This window comes from Enhydra lutris, unplaced genomic scaffold (assembly GCF_002288905.1).
Source record: "Enhydra lutris kenyoni isolate GAN:26980312 unplaced genomic scaffold, ASM228890v2 scaffoldscaffold396, whole genome shotgun sequence".
Lineage (NCBI taxonomy): Eukaryota > Metazoa > Chordata > Mammalia > Carnivora > Mustelidae > Enhydra > Enhydra lutris.
This window is the reverse complement of record NW_019154480.1, coordinates 3077-22627: the sequence shown is the minus strand read 5'-3', so window position 1 is coordinate 22627 and position 19551 is coordinate 3077. Positions and strand designations below refer to the sequence as shown.

The 19551-nt window shown below is 41.8% G+C and overlaps 1 protein-coding gene across 1 annotated transcript; it reads right to left on the bottom strand.

Moving 5' to 3' along the window:
* Positions 1 to 984: 984 nt before the first annotated feature.
* On the bottom strand, positions 985 to 19082 carry LOC111140284 (phosphatidylinositol 3,4,5-trisphosphate 3-phosphatase TPTE2-like). The gene is made up of 7 exons (XM_022492583.1): positions 19035 to 19082; positions 17634 to 17714; positions 15422 to 15527; positions 6488 to 6567; positions 4299 to 4394; positions 2989 to 3056; positions 985 to 1849 (listed from the first exon to the last, which is right to left on the bottom strand). The coding sequence occupies exons 1-7, from the start codon at positions 19080 to 19082 to the stop codon at positions 1747 to 1749; spliced, it is 582 nt and encodes a 193-aa protein (XP_022348291.1). The 3' UTR covers positions 985 to 1746.
* Positions 19083 to 19551: the final 469 nt, after the last annotated feature.

Here is a 19551-nt window from a genome sequence, read left to right as displayed (position 1 = left end):
GTGCTGCTCCAAGACCAGCAAGGGCTCTCTCAGAAACAAGTGTTCTTAAGCAGGCTGACGCTGCTAACATCTGTCCCGGGTGTGTCTGTCCTTGTTGGCACAGTGTACCCCTCGAGTGAAACCTCTGGTCTCCTGAAGCTTTTTGTTCTCTGCAGAGGCTCTGTGCTAACTCTAGCCTCGTGCCAGAAGCCAGAGGGTCGGGGCAGTGAGCAGCTGCTCTTTCTATATACTGCAGTTGTGCAGGTTGGCCCACCAGCAGCATTCTTCTTCTGCCTGGTTGTGTGGATGGGGTTGATGTAGAGGAAACTGTTCTATTTTTTAAAAATAGCTAAATTTCCTGTTTCGTTTTGGATAATTCTATTCCAGGGTAGTGAGATCTATTTGAAAAAACCAGTATCATTCTGAGGTACCATGATGTAAGATTCTCGAGTTGTTCAAGGAAGTATTTATGTCCGGTTGTAAGGAGGCAAGCCCATAAATTCTCTTTATGTGAGCAAAAGCACAAGAGTGTAGCAACTCAGGGGCCAGGAATTTGGATGCATCTTGGAGGGTTAGGGAAGAGAAACCCTAACTATAATCTTCTTTCAAAAAGCAAGTCTTGAAAATTGGGGTTTTCTTCCTTAGTGCCAGCTAGGTCTCTACGCACCCCCCCCCCGCCCCCTGTCCATTTACCTAAGCCTGCCACCGGGTCTGCCCCTCTGGCTTACGGCTGCATGCACGTTCAAGGGAACAGTACAAACTGTTCAGCGGCAACATGTGTCTCTGTAGCACGAATTATAGCAAGTAATGTAGTCAGAGCTTTTCCTAAAAAGACTTTAGATGGGCTATTGCACTGGTAGCTGAGACCCTTTGAGGGCTATTTGGAGGGAAAAAGAGCACCTGCATCCAGGCATGTTCATAAATAAGGACATTTTATTTATATAACATATAAATATATAAACATATAAATAATGACATATAAATAAAACATATAAATAATGAGACTTAGAATAAAACAGCATCCAGCAATGAAGAGAATAGAATTCCCTGTGGACACTGGACTAACCAGTGTTTATAGTGAAAAGATGATCTTCACAGAGTTCCCTAAATTTAAATGAAGTTGGCTGGGAGGAGAGCCTGTGTCAGGGGGTGTATTTTAAAATAATCTAGATTTCTCTAGGCAGACATTTCCTTTGACTTCACGGTGATGTGACAAAGAGAAAGAATCTACTGTAACGTCTGCCTGTGTTTACCCTGATTCTCTTGTCCTCCAAGGACTGGCATGTGTGATCGAAGATTGTATCACAAGCTCTGCGGGGACTGCCTATAGGAACAGTCCTATGGGCTCAAACCTTGTTCTGGTGCCAATCGGAGGTTTGTTAAATAGCTTAGAAATGACCTTTTTAATCTGACGTTACAACTGTGAAAGCAGGGACTACTTGCCCCAAAATACATAATGAACCTCACGCAGTATTGTGAGGAATCATTTTAAATGTTATTTTGATATGAAAGTTCTTTTCAAACTCTTAAGTTTGGCACACAGTCCCCAGAAACAGTAGTTCTCTCAACCCTGGCATACCTCCTTCAGGAAAGAAAAAGCACCACTAACTTTTTACTTTGTATATACTTAAGGTTTGTCAAAAATATACGTATGTAAATGTAAATATAAATATACCTGCAAGGAAGGAGGGTTAGGAGACCTAAATGTGTGGCAGGGATTGTGGAGAACATGATTCTATCTATTGTGGGGACTATACTAGATCGGTATCAGACTTCATCAAAATATAGCTCGACTGCAAACTCCTGATGATAAATTTTCCATGTTTTCTTTTTATGGGGATTATCCAGTTGATCTCGTGGAAGGAAAAGCCTAGGAAAGAAGAAACATGTTTCAAGCACAGAAGGCCAACCAGGGTTAGTCTTAGTCTCTCTCCTGTGCCTCAGTTGGCACATACAAGTGGAAGGGCTTGGGAACATCTGGGATGGCCAATGTTGGGGCACTCAGTAAGGCTGTTTGTGATTCCCGAAATGCTCCTTCTGCCCCAGCTGTCCACTCTACCATAGTGAGTCCTCCCTTAGGCAGTTCGTAGAGAGGTCGCGCCATCTCCGCGAACCGCGGTATCCATAGCTTGCAGCTGCCCACCGTCCCAAGGAACTCCCTCATGGACACCGAAGCCTAAATAAGCAGTGTGGCTCCGACAGAGCTGTGTTTTTATTGCTGACACCCGATACCCTTTTCCCTGCAGTCTGTGAGAGCGCGCTCATCCCCCGCAAGCAAGACCCATAGTCCTCAGCGGCTATTTCTACTGTTCCCACTAACTCAGTCCTCCTTCAGGTACTAGAGAACTAGAATTCTAGAGAACTTCCAGACTCAGGAACGAATTTCCAGATAGGGAAGAAGTTTCCCGGAATAATAATCTTCAGTTAATTTTTAAAAAAAGATTTCCCAGTGTAGTCACTAGAAAGTCACTTTTAAATGGGAGACTATTGATTTTTTTTTTTTTTTAAAGTTTTTTTCACTGTTGCTTACTTTTTCCTCTAACTTCTGCCCTAGATCTAGGTGTGTCAGTCACCTTGAAACTAGCTAAAGCCTTCCTCGAGGATGCTTTCCTTTCTGGCCTAGAATGTGGTAGGTGGTCGGTCATCAGTAGATGAACACACACGGTGGACCTGCCCTAGTCAGCGTAACTGAGCAGACTCCTCTATTAGCAAGGGGAGGGATTTATCACCACACCCTAGATCTGATTAGAACACATCTCCGCTCCTATGACACAGTCCTATGGCATGAACTTTGAGGATAATGCCACAGTGGTTCTCAAGAATAGCCCTATATTTTACATAATGAAGAATGGGGGACTTGAGGATTTCTTGGTTTCTATAAATTGAGGGTAGGAGTGCCATTCTGCCTTACACAGATCTTGGAGATTAAGCCATTTCTACTGGATTNATTCTGCCTTACACAGATCTTGGAGATTAAGCCATTTCTACTGGATTATATCAGAGCCATGCCTGTTATTTTGTACAAAAGATGGAACCAAAAGAAAAAATGGGCAGTTGTCATAGTATTTAGGAAGATCCTAGAATTAAAAAAAGTTAATTTTCATAGTAAAAATGATACTAAAAACTAATTCCAAAGGGATTAAAGTTCCTTCCTTTCTATCTATATCGAACAATTAGAGCCATTACACACACAACACTTAACAGTCTATAACCTTCTGCTCACAACACAAAGGAGACTTTAAGAAATGGCTTTTTTTTTTTGCCATTCCTATCAAAATTTAAGGAAATGTAGTTTTTTCTATATAAATTAGACAATAGTCCTCCAACCTAGTTTACATCGTGCTGACCAGAGACCGATGCCAGTTTATGTCCAAAGACCTCATCCATTTCTACAAGGAGCAGCTACATTGATAATTGACTGTCAGTATTAATGATAAGAATACCCACACATGAGAGAGTTTTCATCTCATGGCCCTTGAAAATCACAAAATTAAGCAACACGGCCCAGGCCAGTACTTCTTGTAGTGGAGCTCCTGCTTAGGACCACTGACTGAGTGAGTGTTCAGACTGGCTTCAGGGATCAAAGGGTAGCTGTCTGGTATGGGAACAATCAAGGTCACTTGCTTCCACACACATACCATTTCACTATCGAACAGATTCTCCCGTAACAGGGAGCAAGCAGGGGGTGAAGGAGGGCACAAACTTTAACTTGATCAACATTATTAGTTGTTGGCAGTTCTGCTTGATGATTTTAATAGGAAAACAAAACTACTGAGGCTTAGAAATTTGTTATGTAAAGAGTAACACTTGTACACTTAGTGACTTCTCAGCAGAAGTTACACACTCATGTTCAGAGTAATGACAAAGGCAAACATTCTCATTTTTCATAAGGTAAATATTAGATTAAAAATACTATATAAGGGGCACCTGGGTGGCTCAGTGGGTTAAAGCCTCTGCCTTCGGCTCAGGTCATGATCCCAGGGTCCTGGGATTGAGCCCCACATTGGGCTCCCTGCTCAGCAGGATGCCTGCTCCCCGCCCCCCCCCCCGCCTACTTGTGATCTCTGTCAAATAAATAAAATCTTTTTAAAAAATGAGCAAAAATCTCATGTTCTTTTTAAAAATTTTGTTATAGACCAGCCTTGTTTTTCTCCCCCTCCCTGACGAGGGGTTGACCTCTCTTATCCTTTTCCTTGCCAGGAATTGTAGTAAAGGAAAGCCTAAATCAGTCATTCGAAAGGCCAGACGAGAATACTGGCATAGGTTGGTTCTGATGACTCACGGAAGAAGAGAAAAACTGCACTTTCACGTCGTCATACNGAAGAAGAGAAAAACTGCACTTTCACGTCGTCATACAGAGGTGGGCAGTTGGACAGATGGATTGTCACGCTGTCTGTTTCAGCATCATGAAGCATCTGTGAATGATCACACGGAACTCAGAACCGTAACCCTAGCTAATGGTGGATAAACGGTGAAGTTCAGTTTGCTTATCGCGGCTTCCTGCATTTATCAAGTACACTTGGTCTCAGAGTGCAGTTGTCACACATAGAAATAAATGTGAATCATTATTTCTATTAAGTTGCAATACTGTTTACATTTTTAAAAGGCCAACCTGTTTGGAGGGTGTGGTACTGCACTGCTGAAAAGTGAAATACTCCGTTTTCCATCAGAATTTAAATGTCACTGTTGAACGTGTGTTATTTGATTTGCAGATGCCTGGACACACTAAGAAGCTCTGATTTAAAGCTGGCATTCACATTCAAAAAACAATATGTGATTGGTCATGTTTTATTAAAAAGGTGTTTGCTGATGGTATCATAGGCCTTGTCCATAGTCAACTACTGGATGGAGTAACCAAAGATTGGCCACGTTTCTGGAATGAAGGACTTCGGGGCTACACTGAGTATTTCTTTGTTACTGATTGGCCCTTGCATAATCGTGGTACCCACACTAAGGAGAGTCTGTGCGAAATACCAAAGAAGGTGCAGACTCAGGGGATGCTTCAGGGAGCTACAGACATAAGAAACAATGGTAGAATGGCAAGAATTACATGTCAAGCTGGATAATGAAGACGGTGTGGTTGTGTGTTTTGGGGAGCTTAATGAGAAGCATAGAATAAGAAAGTTTCACCGAGGAGCAGAAAAGGAGTTGTGTGTGGAAGGATTTGTACACACGAGGAGCACTGAAAGAGAATGCTGTGCAGACTGGGTGGTGTGGGGGAGGGAGAGGAAAGGCATCGAACACGTGAAACAGAAATGAGAGTGTTGTGTCCCAAGGGCCAGAAGGCACCCCGTCTACTTGGGATGGAGTCTGCAGGTCAAGTTACTGATGGAAATAAGCTCAGGTCTCAGGTAGGATAGGGAAATGTCTTAAAGGTTCAAGGGTCAGGAAATAAGAAAAATTGTGGAAGCATGGGGGCGGGGCAATTCCTATGTGACAAAGTGGCCTGACAGTTATCACTTATAACAGTTAGTGATTATAGCTCACAAAGCAACTTCACATATATTATCTAACCTAATCCTCACAACCCTGGAGATGTGATCTTTATTTTGCAGATATACTGAGCCAAAGATACTGACTGGCTTTGCCTACAGGCACAGAGTGCATTCTTTTTCTGCTCTACTTACTGCTTTTCAAGTAGGAGCAGAGAAATACTTGCATATTGCCGGTCTCTCGACACTGTATAGCATGAAGAGAAGGGAGAGGTAGGGAGACCACGGTAGAAATCCAGGCAGGAGCAAATGAGGTGCTGGACTGGGCCGTGACGATGGGAACAGAAAGGAACGGAGAGTGAGGAGAGATTCCAAAGGTAAAATCAATAGCAAGTGGTGACTGGATGTGGGGGCACGGCCAGGAGAGACTCAAGGCTTCTACATCGTGAGGCGTCAGTGAGAGGATTCTGGTGTCACTTGCAGAAGCGGAGGAAAAGCTCATCTGACAAACCTGGATTGACACACACAGTTCCGTCGTCGGGGCAGAAGCTGTCTAGGTAGGTGTCCTGCACCTACCACGTGGGGGGTACTCATAAGCCTGTGCAGAGCGGATGGAAGAGAAAAGAAAATAGCTTACAGCAGGGGAATGGATGAGCAGAACCAAGAGTAGAGTGTGTGCAGAGATGAGAACAGAAGTCAAGGATCAGGTCTGGGTGCGCGCCTTCTGTGGCACAAAGGGGAAGGAGTGGTGGTGGTGAAGTAATAGGAGAAGAGACACAAACCTGGAGAGAGAATTTTGAGGGTTTGTATTTCTTAAGACCCGGGAAAGCTTCTTGTTGCTTTAGGGTGGTCCAAGGCACTTCAACATTTAAGAAAACAGACTACCAGGTCCCATCGCTCAGGGGAAAGAGGTATATATGTCCCCTTCCGACCACTCTTGCGTTACTTCTCACAGTGCAGTCCCATAGGACATCGGAGGTAGAGTCACTTGGGACACTGCTAGCACTTAACATGCTGGTTTGACATTGAGATTTGAAACAAACACCGGAATTTCCAGTTTGCATGCTATCTCTTACCCGACAGTTTTTGGAAGCAGAAGAGAAAAAGATGATCTGGCTCTGCATCGTTATTTGTATTTCTAGATCACTCCCATTGCCTTTTCCAACACCTGAAGGAAATAAAGTTAGGCTCATTCGAACAAAGAGCAAAATGTCTCACCGATTAACATTATGGATTAAAGAGAAAATCATGACAGCTAACAGTGTGTCAGTAGTGAATCATTTGGGTCTTGCTTGGATTCCGTCTATAAAAGACAAAGCTTTAAGCCCAACTTTGTCTCCTAAAGCACAATTTATAAGGCTGGAGGGGAAAAAGAAGACATATAGTTTAGCTTCTAAGACAGAATTTCATCTCTTCACCTTTCTAGAAAAAAATCAGGTAACTTGCCACCTTTGCTGCTAATGTGTTGCTTGCTTCAGACATCTGACAAGGGTCTCAAACAGTCTAATTTCCTTTGACCCTCATCAGGAGTTAGATATTAGCTGCCTCCAAACATTCCAGTGGCATTGACGATACATCTATAGACAAATGGTTTCTTGCTCTCTATTCGATTCAGATGACCCCCTTTTTTAGTAGTTCTTAAAGGCTGGTTTCTCAAGCCTTCAATTAATTCTACCTGCTTTTCTTTTAACCAGGAATGTCACAAATATGCATAGAAGTAAAGGTACAGAACTAAAAAATATTCTAACAGAGTCATATGTTAATCATTCTTTTTTTTTTTTAAGATTTTATTTATTTATTTGACAGACAGAGATCTCAAGTAGGTGGAGAGGCAGGAAGAGAGAGAGAGGAGGAAGCAGGCTTCCCGCTGAGCAGAGAGCCCGATGAGGGGCTTGATCCCAGGACCCTGGGCCCATGACCTGAGCCAAAGGCAGAGGCTTTAACCCACTGAGCCACCCAGGTGCCCCTGTTAATCATTCTTGATGTTCAGATTGTATTTGCATCGTATGAACACATTATTAATTTGCATTAAGCATCATCATGTCTGAGCCTTACTTCCTCCATCCCATCCCATCCCATCCCATTCCAGTTGCAGAACTCCTTTGCAGAACTGATGTTCACCAGAAATTAGTGAAAATGTAGAACTAAATTAATTCAAATACTTACACATGACAGGAAAGGGCACTGATTTACAAGCTTAATTCCCACACATTTAAACCTTTTAAAATAAAGCATATTACTATAATATAAAAGGTAAAAAAAAAGACATGAGGTGAAGAGTCTGGCTCACTACTCCCACCTGTTTATTTGTCCAGCTCCAAATGGAGAATATTTTTAGGAACATATAATCAAATATGAATACTCTCCCAGAGTATTTTTATATATGTACGCACGCACAAATATGAATACATATTATTCCCCACTTCTGTGTTACAGGAATTATTGCATACCACAGCACTGTCCTGTGCCTTGCATTTTTTAAATACATGTCAAAAATCTTATTTGACTCATCAATCAATAAAAAATCAGTAAAATGTTACAGCTGATTCAAAGTAAACTATAAGCCACTGTGGAAAACAGTGTGGAGTTTCCTCACAAAATTAGAAAGAGAATTACTGGATAATCCAGTAATTTTTCTACTAGGTATTTACCCAAAGAATATTAAGCACCAATTTGAAGAGCTATATACACCCTTATGTTTATTGCAGCATTATTTGCAATAGCCAGTACATGGAGGCAACCCAAGTGTGTGCTGATAGACGAATAGGTAAGGAAAATGTAGTGAAGATGTATTTATACAGGTATACAGACACACAATGGAATGTTGCTCAGCTGTAATTAAAAAAAAATGAAATCTTGCCATTTGCAACAGTGTGGATGGACCTATAGGGATGCTAAGTGAAACAGAGAAACAAATATATTTCACTCATGTGGAATTTAAAAATATAAATGAAAGGAAAAAGGGAGACAAAAAATAAGACTCTTCAATACAGAGAACAAACTGATGGCTGCCATAAGGGAGGTGGGTAGGGGGATGCGTGAAATAAAGGGGAATAAAGAGTACGCTTATCATTTTTAAAGTTAACATATAATGTATTATTTGTTTCAGGGGCACAGGTATGTGAATTATCAGTCTTACACGATTCACAGCACTCGCCATAGCACATACCCTCCTCAATGTCCATAAATTCTTTTTTAAGATTTTATTTATTGATTTGAGAGAGACAGAGAAAAAAAGCATGAGCAAGGGAGAGGCAGACGGAGAAGTAGGCTCCCCGCTGAGCAGGGAACCTGACACAGGGCTCTATCCCAGGACTTTGGGATCACGACCTGAGCCAAAGGCAGGCACTTAGCAGACTGAGTCACCCAGGTGACCCATGAGAGTATACTTATCTTGATGATAATATACTTATCTTGATGAACACTGAGTAATGTATAAAATTACTGAATCATTATATTGTACACCTGGAGCTAATATAAACTAACATATGTTATACTTCAATTAAAAAAATATTGCGCATCTATAGGGAAATAAAGATTGATGACATGAGTTTATAAACAGATACAAAATGGCCTAATCCGTCGCCTGGGTGGCTCAGTTGGTTAAGTGACTGCCTTTGGTTCAGGTCATGATCCCGGAGTCCAGGGATTGAGTACTGCTTCGGGCTCCCTGCTCAGCGGGGAGTCTGCTTCTCCCTCTGACCTTCCCCCTCTCATGCTCTCTCTCTCTCTCTCATTCTTTCTCTCCCAAATAAATAAATACATAAAATCCTAAAAAATGGTTTAATAATCAATTGCTTTCCACTAGATACAACTGATTTGTATTTTTACATACAAAAGTTATTTACAGTACTATTACTTTTCTACAACTTAGAGTTATAAAGAGCTTAAAGACCATGAGAGGTAGAAATAATCCCAGAATGGTGCACAAGTCAAAATACTGCTCACTGCAAATTCTTTCACACTTTTTTCTGACAGTCTCCCCATCCCCCTTCTGTTTTGATCTTAACAATCTCAAAGGAAAATTATTCTTACTCCAAAAGAAGGCTGGTGTCTCTAATACTGAGTCACAAAGAAATAGGAAATCTGAACAGACCAATTACTAGTAATGAAACTGAATCAGTCATCAAATAACTCCCAACAAACTAAAGCTCAGGACCAGATAGAATCACAGGTGAATTCTGCTACACGTTTAAGGAAGAGTTAATACCTATTCTCCTGAAACTATCCCAAAAAATAGAAGGTGAAGGAAAACTTCCAAATATATTCTATAAGGTCAGCATTACCCATACCAAGACCAGACTAAAGTTACAATTAAAGAAACAACAAACAAATAAATAAAACTACAGGCCAATATTCCCCATGAACTTAGATAGATATAAAAATCCTCAACAAAATATTAGCAAAGTACATTCAACAATAAAAAGATCGTTTGCCACGATCAGTGGGATTTATTTTGGGAATGCAAGCATGGTTCAATATTTTCAAATCAGTCAACATGGTACACCACATTAGCAAGAGGAGGATAAAAGTTATATGATGGTTGTTTTTTTTGTTGCTGGGAAGATGGCAGAGTAGGAGGATCCTGTGCTAACCTTGTCCCCTACACACACACCAAGATAACAGCCACATCAAGTGCAACAAACTCTGAAAAGGACCCAAAGACTGGCAGAACAGACTTTCCTCAGTAGAGAGGAGGCCACATCGAAAAGGTAGGTGAGGCGAAGACACAGTTGAGAACCAACTCCCCGGTAAGACTATCCATGAAGAGGAGGGAACCCGAAGCATGGAGAAGCAAGAGGCTCAGACCACAGAGCAGGCACAGGAGACCTGCGCTGAGAAGACAAGTCTCCTTAACATTTGGCTTTGAAAACTATTGGGGCTTAATAGGTTTTGAGGACCAGTTACTTGAGCATAAATAATGTAAGTGCTGTATTAGTTTCAGGTGTACACTATAAGGATTCAACAATTCTATACAATCAAGGTCAGTATACTATTAATCATCTTTATCTATTTCACCAATCCCCTACCCCACTTACCTTCTGGCAACTAGTTTGTTCTCTGTATTTAAGACTCTAGTTTTTTGTCTTTTTCTTTGTTGTTTCTTAAATTACATATGTGAATGAAATCATATGGTACTTGTCTTTCTCTGATTGACTTATGCATTTAACAATATACCCTCTAGGTCCATTCATGTTGTTCAAAAGACAAGATTTCATTCTTTTTTTATGACTAATATTCCATTATACATATGTGTATATGCACCTTCTCTTTATGCATTTATCCATTGGTGGACACTTGAGTTGCTTCCATATACTGGCTATTGTAAATAATGCTGCAATAAACATAAAGGGTATATATAGCTTTTGAAATTAGTGTTTCCATATTCATTGGGTAAATACCCAGTAGTGGAATTACTGGGTCATATGGTAATTCTACTTTTAATTTCGTGAGGAAACTCTATAGTATTGCCCACAGTACTTGCACCTCTACGTCTACTGCAGCATTACTTACAATAGCCAAGACGTGGAAGTACTCAAGTGTCCATTGATAGATGAACAAAGAGGTGGTGTGTATGTATACATAGAGTGGAATATTATTCGCCCATAAAAAGAATGAGATTTTGCCACTTGTGACAACATGGATGGACCTACAGGGTATTATGCTAAGTGAAATAAGCCAGACCAGGAAAGGACAAATACAAAAAGTAGTTTTGCTTATATGTGGAATCTAAAAAATAAAACAAACAAAAATGAACGAACAGACAAAAAGTAGAACCAGACCTGTAAATACAGAAAAAAAACTTGATGGTTGCCAGAGGGGAGGCAGGTGGGGAGAGGCACAAAACAGGTGAAGGAGAGTGGGAGATCTAGGCTTCCAGTCATGGAATGAGTAAGTCTTGGGGGATAAAAGGTACAGCATAGGAAACATAGTGAGTGACACTCTAATAGTGTTGTATGGTGAGGGATGGTAGCTACACTTGTGAGCATAACATAATGTATAGACTTGTCGAATCACTAGTTTATGTATCTAAAATGAATGTAACATTTTTTAAAAAGATTTTATTTATTTATTTGACAGACAGAGATCACAAGTAGGCAGAGAGGCAGGCAGAGAGAGAGGGGGAAGCATGTTCTCTGCTAAGCCAAGAGCCAGATGTGGGGCTCCATCCCAGGACCCTGAGATCATGACCTGAGCCAACGACAGAGGCTTAACCAACTGAGCCACTCAGGCACCCCTAAAATGAATGTAATATTTTGTGTCAAGTATATTTCAATAGAGAAAATGTTTATAAAAGTAAAGGAGATACAACGTGTGGAAGTCCAAGAATCATTACTATAAAAGAGTGACAACAACAACAACAAAAAAAGAGGAAGAAAGCCACTGTTGCTAGAGCTGATTTATGGATGGATAGAGAGGTGGGGAACAAAATCAGAGAAGTGGATGAGGGGGTCTTGACAGATGTGATGAAACATGCCAGAGACATTTTCGTTCAAGTCAACTTCACAGAGATCTACTGAGCTCCAACTGTGTGTCATAATCTGGGAGATTCAAAGACGAATGAATAATGGTCTCTGTCCTCATGCAATTTGCAACACAGTATATCACCTGACAGAAACCAAGTAAATACAGTGTTATAAATACTACACCTCAGTATAAGTAAATGGATGATCACAGGTTGAGTTCTCCCAGAAGTGGACCCTAAACCAATACTCCGGGTACTAGTGATTTATGAAGGAAGTGCTCCTAGGAGGAATTTCTTCATAAGAGCCAAGGAAGGGTGGGATTCAGCAGATTCAGCTTGATCCATGGGGAATTCTTTGGTGTAAATTATACTGCAGAGTTTGTCACACTTTGGAGCAAAGGAGTTGAGTTTTTGTACAGCTGCTAGTCATTGTGTATGGGCTGCCCAACAGGGTGGTGACACTCTCAGGGATTTGGGGCTCTAAATAAATGAGTTGGCTCCAGTAGTAATTCTCCAAGGATTAGAGTAAAGGGGGTGGAGGCTGGGGGGTGGGAACACAGAGCTGGTGGAAGGGATCCAATGGGATCTTTATGGGGCACCAAGAGTGTCCAACCCCAAAGGCTAACAGAACTTCTTAGCCTAAAGGGTACAGTTTGTTGGGCAAGCTAACAATGCGATAAGAGGATAATAAGTAAAATATATATATATATAAAGAAAAATGCTGGTGTCATTAGCTTTGGCCTGATTATTTACATGGGTGCAGAAAGACTGGTAACTTACCATGTAGCCCTTCTTAAGTTGGCTCTGAAGTCTGGACCCACATGGTACTGAACAGCTGCTAAGATTACAACTTTGTCTGGAAGTCTCCATGAGGCATCTCAAACTGGACTTTTAGAATCTATTTGTTAGCCTGAGACTAGCAAACCAAACCCATGAAACCCTCTCCCAGTTTTCCCCTGTAGTACTTATCCATTTGGGTTAGCTCCTCTGTTCTCCATTTCTGTACCTTCCAGTTTTAACTAAACAATGTTTCTGCAGTTTATATAAAATTTAAAATATTAGCAGAGAAGTCACAGTCTTAGGGTAAAACATCAGACTGAGAAACATATGAAATTCTAGAACTTATTAAAAACTTTTTTAAGCTTAGAATTTTGAGAAACAATTCCCATTCTCACTATTCATGTTAGAAAAATACATTGAAATTCCACTGGACCAAATGCCTATTTGTCTGTCTGGAACAGTTAATACTCATGGGGGTCTGTATAGATACCATTGGTCCCATTGGTAACAAAGAAGAAACTGAAGCAGGGTATACACTCAGATGCAATTCTGGCTCTCCTACCACTGAGTTGGTTTTATGGTTGCGTTTATATTTCTCGGTGGGAGAAACTGCTCCAGTGGCTAACCATGTTGCTTTTCCTGGTCTAGAATAAAGTGGTCGACTCTTTTTACAGGACCCCACTAAACGTGGGAAGGGAACAGAGCAAGACATTGCTGTCCCCTACCATCTGACACCTGTTGGACAAGCCTGGCTCTGCCTGGGGAGGTATGGCAACACCTGGAATTCTGAGTGAGGTCAGCCATTAGGACCCACGACAACCCTCTCCCTCCTAATTCACACACAGCCAAGGAAATGGTCATAATGGACTCTCTAGAGGACTTTGCAGTCTACAAAGCCTTTTCACCAACAGTTGCTAATTTTTATACACACGCAGCCTTCTGCCCGAATGGGCCGTGTTTCAAGGGTCTGCCTGCACAATGCTTGTTTGGAAACCTAGACAAAATTTCCCACAGAAACAATGCTCCTGGGTTGACATTTGTTTTCACAAGCCAGAAACCGATGCAATCCAATTGTGGTAATCCATTAAAAGTCCTCACCACCACCTCTGTGTGTGTGGTGGGGAGGAAGGGATATAGAAATAATTTGAAAAAAGCATTTTATACTTTAACTGTAATTTTTTTTACTATGCAGTTTATATATTTATTTAAAGGATTCTTTTATTTCTGAATAATTGGATGAAATGTTAAAACATATATATATCTAGCTCTTATTTTTTGGGACTCCCCAGAGGGCTAAAAATATAAGCCTGTTGGGATGGATACCAGTGCTCTGGCACCATACTACTCATGAGGGACCCAGCACCTCTGCACAGACCATGGTTTAACTTTGGGGAGTCAGAGCATCGCTCCCTGCTGCACCTTGGGCAATGAGAGTGAAGCCCCAGCCCACCCCCACTGAGGTGGCCCTGTTCTGCCACATCCCCTGTGAGCTGTGCAGGAAGTGGGGTGGTTGATGGAGAATTAAAGACTTGAGGATGGTTCTCCCCCTCCCCTTCCCCTTCATTTCTTAAGTCCCAGAGATGGAAGATCTAATTTTCCTGCCTCCCTGCATGATGGCAGATCCCAGTCTCTCTCCTGACATTCTTGAAGCAGGAGAACAGTCAGTTCTTTTAAAATTGATCAGGATTTTTACCCCTGGTAATAACTAATAGAAGCTAGGAGGCTGAAAGACGCCCCCCGCCCCCGCCACCGCCCCGAGCTCAGGTTTCTCCCAACCCCCTTTCTGTGTTTACGTAGATTCCAGTAAGGAAGACCTGGGTGGTGCTCCTTAGGAAGCTATCCTTGACCTTGACCCTCAGCTGGCAGGGTCCAGTCTGTGTTTACCCCAACACTGTGGTCAGCTCTTTATATCCATGCGCACTCATTCCTCTCCTTCTTGAGGGCAGAGAAACACTAGCAGGGGGCTTGCCCAAAGCAGGCACTTGGTAGTTATTTCTAAAGAGAATTTGTGGCAACAAATTTCATTTGTTGTTTGGGTATTGAAGACACCTTTGTGTATTTTTTTTAAAGATTTTATTTATTTGACAGAGAGAGATCACAAGTAGATGGAAAGGCAGGCAGAGAGAGAGAGAGAGAGAGAGAGAGGGAAGCAGGCTCCCTGCTGAGCAGAGAGCCCAATGCAGGACTTGATCCCAGGACCCTGAGATCATGACCTGAGCCTAAGGCAGTGGCTTAACCCACTGAGCCACACAGGCGCCCCACCTTTGTGTATTTAAGACATATCAAGACATCTCGAGTTGCTGGGTATGAGGGGACTAAGGGTGCAGAAGGGAGGGGAGAGGGAGAGACCAGGATGATGAGAGGGAAAGAAGGTTTCTGAAAGGCTCATGTGAGCAAATGATACAGGGCTGCCAGATGAACCCTGAACTAGAGGTGGACATGAGGGAGAGGTGGTCTCCAGGGCTCATGAGCCCTTCCGCTCTTCTCCATCAGAGGTTCTATTCTTAAAAGCCCACCCTGGGCTGAAGCCAAGGCAGCAGTGAGAATAGAAGACAGAAGGGGATGGAGCCCCTACAAACTGGTGAAGAGAGGACATCTAAGGGCTTCTGGGCTCTTCCACTGGGAGGGGTTACACGTGAGGATGCATAAAAGGACAGCCATGAGTTGGGATTGTTGGTACACACATGGGAGCAACCATCCCATGACTCAAGAGTCAGAACATTGCCCTCCTGGCCAACTCGTCAATGACACATAAATCACTTACCATGAATTGAATGAATAATGATATTTTTAATCTTGAGTGTTTTTCTTGGAGGGAGAGTCATGTTGTAGATATTTTTCACATCTGCAAAATATCCAACGTATCTATTCTGCAAAACAACAGAAGACTCAATTTAAGTGGAGGTGAAAAGTCTAACCTCAGCATTCCTGATTTTGTTTTTGTTTTTATTTTTACATAGAATTTAGGGAGAATCATTAATTAGGGAGAATCATAGAATTAGGGAGAATCATTAATTATGGAAACGTTTACTGAATGCCATTATATGACTAGGCATTCTTATGTTTGCTGCCTCATGACTGAATGTCTCCCTTAGAAGAAAAGTTCTGAACTCTGTGCTGTGAGGAAGGAACAAGAAGGGAGCCACATGTTGCTCCTATAGGCCACTTTCGACTGAAAGGACACCTAACCAGACCCAGGGAAAGCGTTACAACATTTCACCAAGACGTAGTTAATAAGACTGTGGGAAAGCTCAGTCTGGGGGTGGAGGCTTAACTGTGACTAAGTTCAAGGAAGGTTTGTGCTCTGGCAGATAGTAGCCTCCTCATCACGAAAGGACTTGAGCTCCACACACCTCTAACGAAGATACATATGCTCTTGTCCCTGTGGCCAGCTTGAGTGTATTTTTTAAAGATTTTATTTACTTATTTGAGAGAGAGTGTGTGCATTAGAGAGACCAAGAGCATGGAGAGGAGCAGAAAGAGAGGGAGAAGCAGACTCCCCAGTGAGCAGGGAGCCCCAGGGTCATGACCCAAGCAGAAGGCAAACACTTAACTGACTGAGCCACCTACATGCCCCAGAAATTGGGTATTATTAAGGTATCATTAAGGTATATATTTTTTAAAGATTTTATTTATTCATTTGACAGACCGAGATCACAAGTAGGCAGAGTCAGGCAGAGAGAGAGAGGAAGGGAAGCAGGTTCCCTGCTGAGCAGAGAGCCCGATGCAGGGCTCGATCCCAGACCCTGAGACCATGACCTGCACCGAAGGCAGAAGCCTTAACCCACTGAGCCACCCAGGTGCCCCAAGGTATGATATTTTTATTTATTTTTATTTTTTAAAGATTTATTGATTTGTTTTAGAGGGGCAGAGGGGTGGAAGTAAAGGAGAGAGAGAATCTCGAGCAGAATTCCCCATTGAATGTAGAGCCCATTGCAGGGCTTGATCTCATGACCCGAGATTATGACCTTGAGCTGAAATTAAGAGTTAGATTCTTAACCAACTGAGCCACCAAGGTGCCCCTTAAGATACAATATTTTTAGATATGATCAATGGTGTCATGGTATTTTTACCCTTGAGAGTCTATGTGAATGTCACACTAAAATACTTGTGAGATAAAATGACCCGATGACTGGGATTTCCTCCACAGCCATCTGGGTTCTGTGGAGAAGGGGTGTGTGTGTGTGTGTGTGTGTGTGTGTGTGTGTGTGCGCGCGTGTGAGGAGAGTGGGGAGGGAATGAATGCAACACGATAAAATGATGGTTGAAGTGGTGCGAGGACTATAAGGGGATTTATTATAGGATTGTCTCAGCTTTTTATGTTTGAAATTATTCACCATAAAATATTTTTTAAAGGATAAAATAGGGTAACTGCATATATTTCACATGGATTTTCTGAGTATTAAATGAGATAATATATGTCAAAGTATAATAGTGTCTGGAATAGAATAGGTTTGGTAAGATGTTAATTTCCCCTTTTTCTTTCAAAATACAGCAGCCCCCTCGTCTCTTTCTTTGGTTCTCTCTCTCTCTCTCTCTCTCACACACACACACACACACACACACACACACACACACACACACACACAAGATGTTCTGCAAGAGGTGAATGGCCCAAGTAGGGGTTTGTGAAAGACTCATTTCCTCTCAGAGAGAAATCAAAGGCTAGTGATTTTCCATAATCTTCGAGTCTGGAATCTTAGAAATTAGACCTTTCCACTTTGGTAAGGAATCAACTCTTGAACTCTGTAAGTAGTGACCAATGTTAAATGGAGAGCAGGAATCCCCAGGGCAGGGTGTGTGTGTGTGGGGGGGGTACTCATAGACATGGCTCTCTGGTCCTGGGAGGGATCCAGGCCTGTCACAGGCACCAGAGTGGAGCGGCCCAATCACGAGAGGAAAAGAGTGCACAGTGAAACCAAATAATGGGTGCTGAACTCCCCCAAAAGTCCCCCCTTTTAAGAATGACAACTTACCTGAGAAGGGGTTTCAACTCCCTGAAATTTAGTACTGGTGCTTTTATCTGTTCGCCGTTCTCCAAAATAATAAAGGCTCTCCTACGGAAAAGGGGGCAACACAGTCATGGCTCACATGCACTTTCTTTTCCTGTGGAAGGCATTCTTAAAGGTTCTAAGGGCACATTATTTCCTTAAGTCTGCAGCCTTTAGGCAGAGGTTATTCAAACTAAAGTTAACAACAAAAAAAATCGTATCAAGGTTTTTGCACAAACACGCACTCACATACAACTGAAACCAAAGTCTCACAAATCAATACTTACCTTTTGATATTTTCTATTCGAATCTAGTCCATTTTATTTTTAAAAACGCTAGTCACAACCCAACAAGTTGACTTTACAATTCACTGATTGGACCCAGTTTGGAAAACACTGGGGAAGAGCCTCCATTTTCCTAACCTGTGAGTCTCAAATTAGGAATAAAGTAGATGGTGGCACCAGAGGGTGGGGCACTGGAGACAATCCGAAGTTTCTCTTCTCAGACTGCTGGCCAAATGGGGAGCAGAGTTGCTGGCCATGTCCATTCAGTGGGAACTTCTCAGCACAATCATGGCAGAAATAAGACTGAGAACCCCACTTTAAGAACTGGAAATAGCACACCCTGTCTCTGCAGAAATTTTCAGAGGGCCCAGTCTCCAAGAGATCCCATAGATATTGACTATGAGAGGTTAATAACATCAAGGAGAGATTTTGTTCTGCGTTGGAAAATGTACCTTTTACCTACCTAGTGCTTCTAAGGATGTTGGAGGTCCTTTGGGAGAACCTACCAAACCAATCTTGATATTATTCTTGTGAGGAAGGAGACCGTCCCCTAACTGGGGGCATAAGAATGGGGCTGGGAGCAACTGAGCTGTAGGAGGCATTATAATTGTGGAGTTGTTTTACACTTGGACAGCTTGACTTTACACCCCCCCTTTAATCCTGTCCCTAACAGACCCTACGTTTATTTAAAATGTTGGTATTACTGTAGACATCATGGATTTTTTTCCATTAATCTTGATTTTAAAACATACTGCATTCGATTATTTCTCTTAATTTTGGCATTCCCTTAAATTTTGTGCCTGAGGGGAGTTTCTCACTGACCTCACCCTAGCTCTGGCCCAAAGAGGCACCTAGGTCAGTTACTAACCAGTGCAAATTAAACTAGGAAATGTGGTATATTAACTAAATAGAATGTAAAGAAAATTTTGGAAAAAAAAATAAACAAGGACATATCAAAACGAGGCTTTCTAATAAGTGGATCTCTAATTACACCTTCATTAAGTACCACGACTCAAAGAACCATTTTAACATCCTACCACTGAGGTTTCAGAACTATCAGATTCAGTCAGCACAAGATCATCTGTAGTAACATCTTTCCTACCTCTGCAGTTGTAAATATTCCACTGGCAATAAGGTAGGCACAAATCATTGTTCCAGTTCTTCCTGCAAAAGAAAAGAAGTTAGTCCATGAAGAACCTGTTCATGGCAGTACTTGGTATAAAGATGCTGTCAGACATTGGGATCGATTTTCTTTCCCTCTGAAAGTGCTTGTTCAAAAGATTTCAATTCAGGAATAGCCAAAGCTGTTTCATTGCTCTGAGGTTGTATCTAGAATTCTGTCCCGTGTGCACAAAGGCACGTGTGCACGTGTATACTGGTCTTGAATCCCTGCTGCTGGGGACTGCAGTAACAGGCAGAGCCAGTGAGGTCTCCTCTAGGACCCTAGAGCTAAAGAGCTACTTACCAGTTAAGAACTAATTACACACCCTGTTTTTCCAACTAACATAAATAAAAGTACCTATAAGAGATAAAACATGATCAGAACCCAAAACATGACATAACATTTATAACACCCACTTTTTCCTTCTATTTTTGAGTCTTTAAGTGTGTTATGAAAC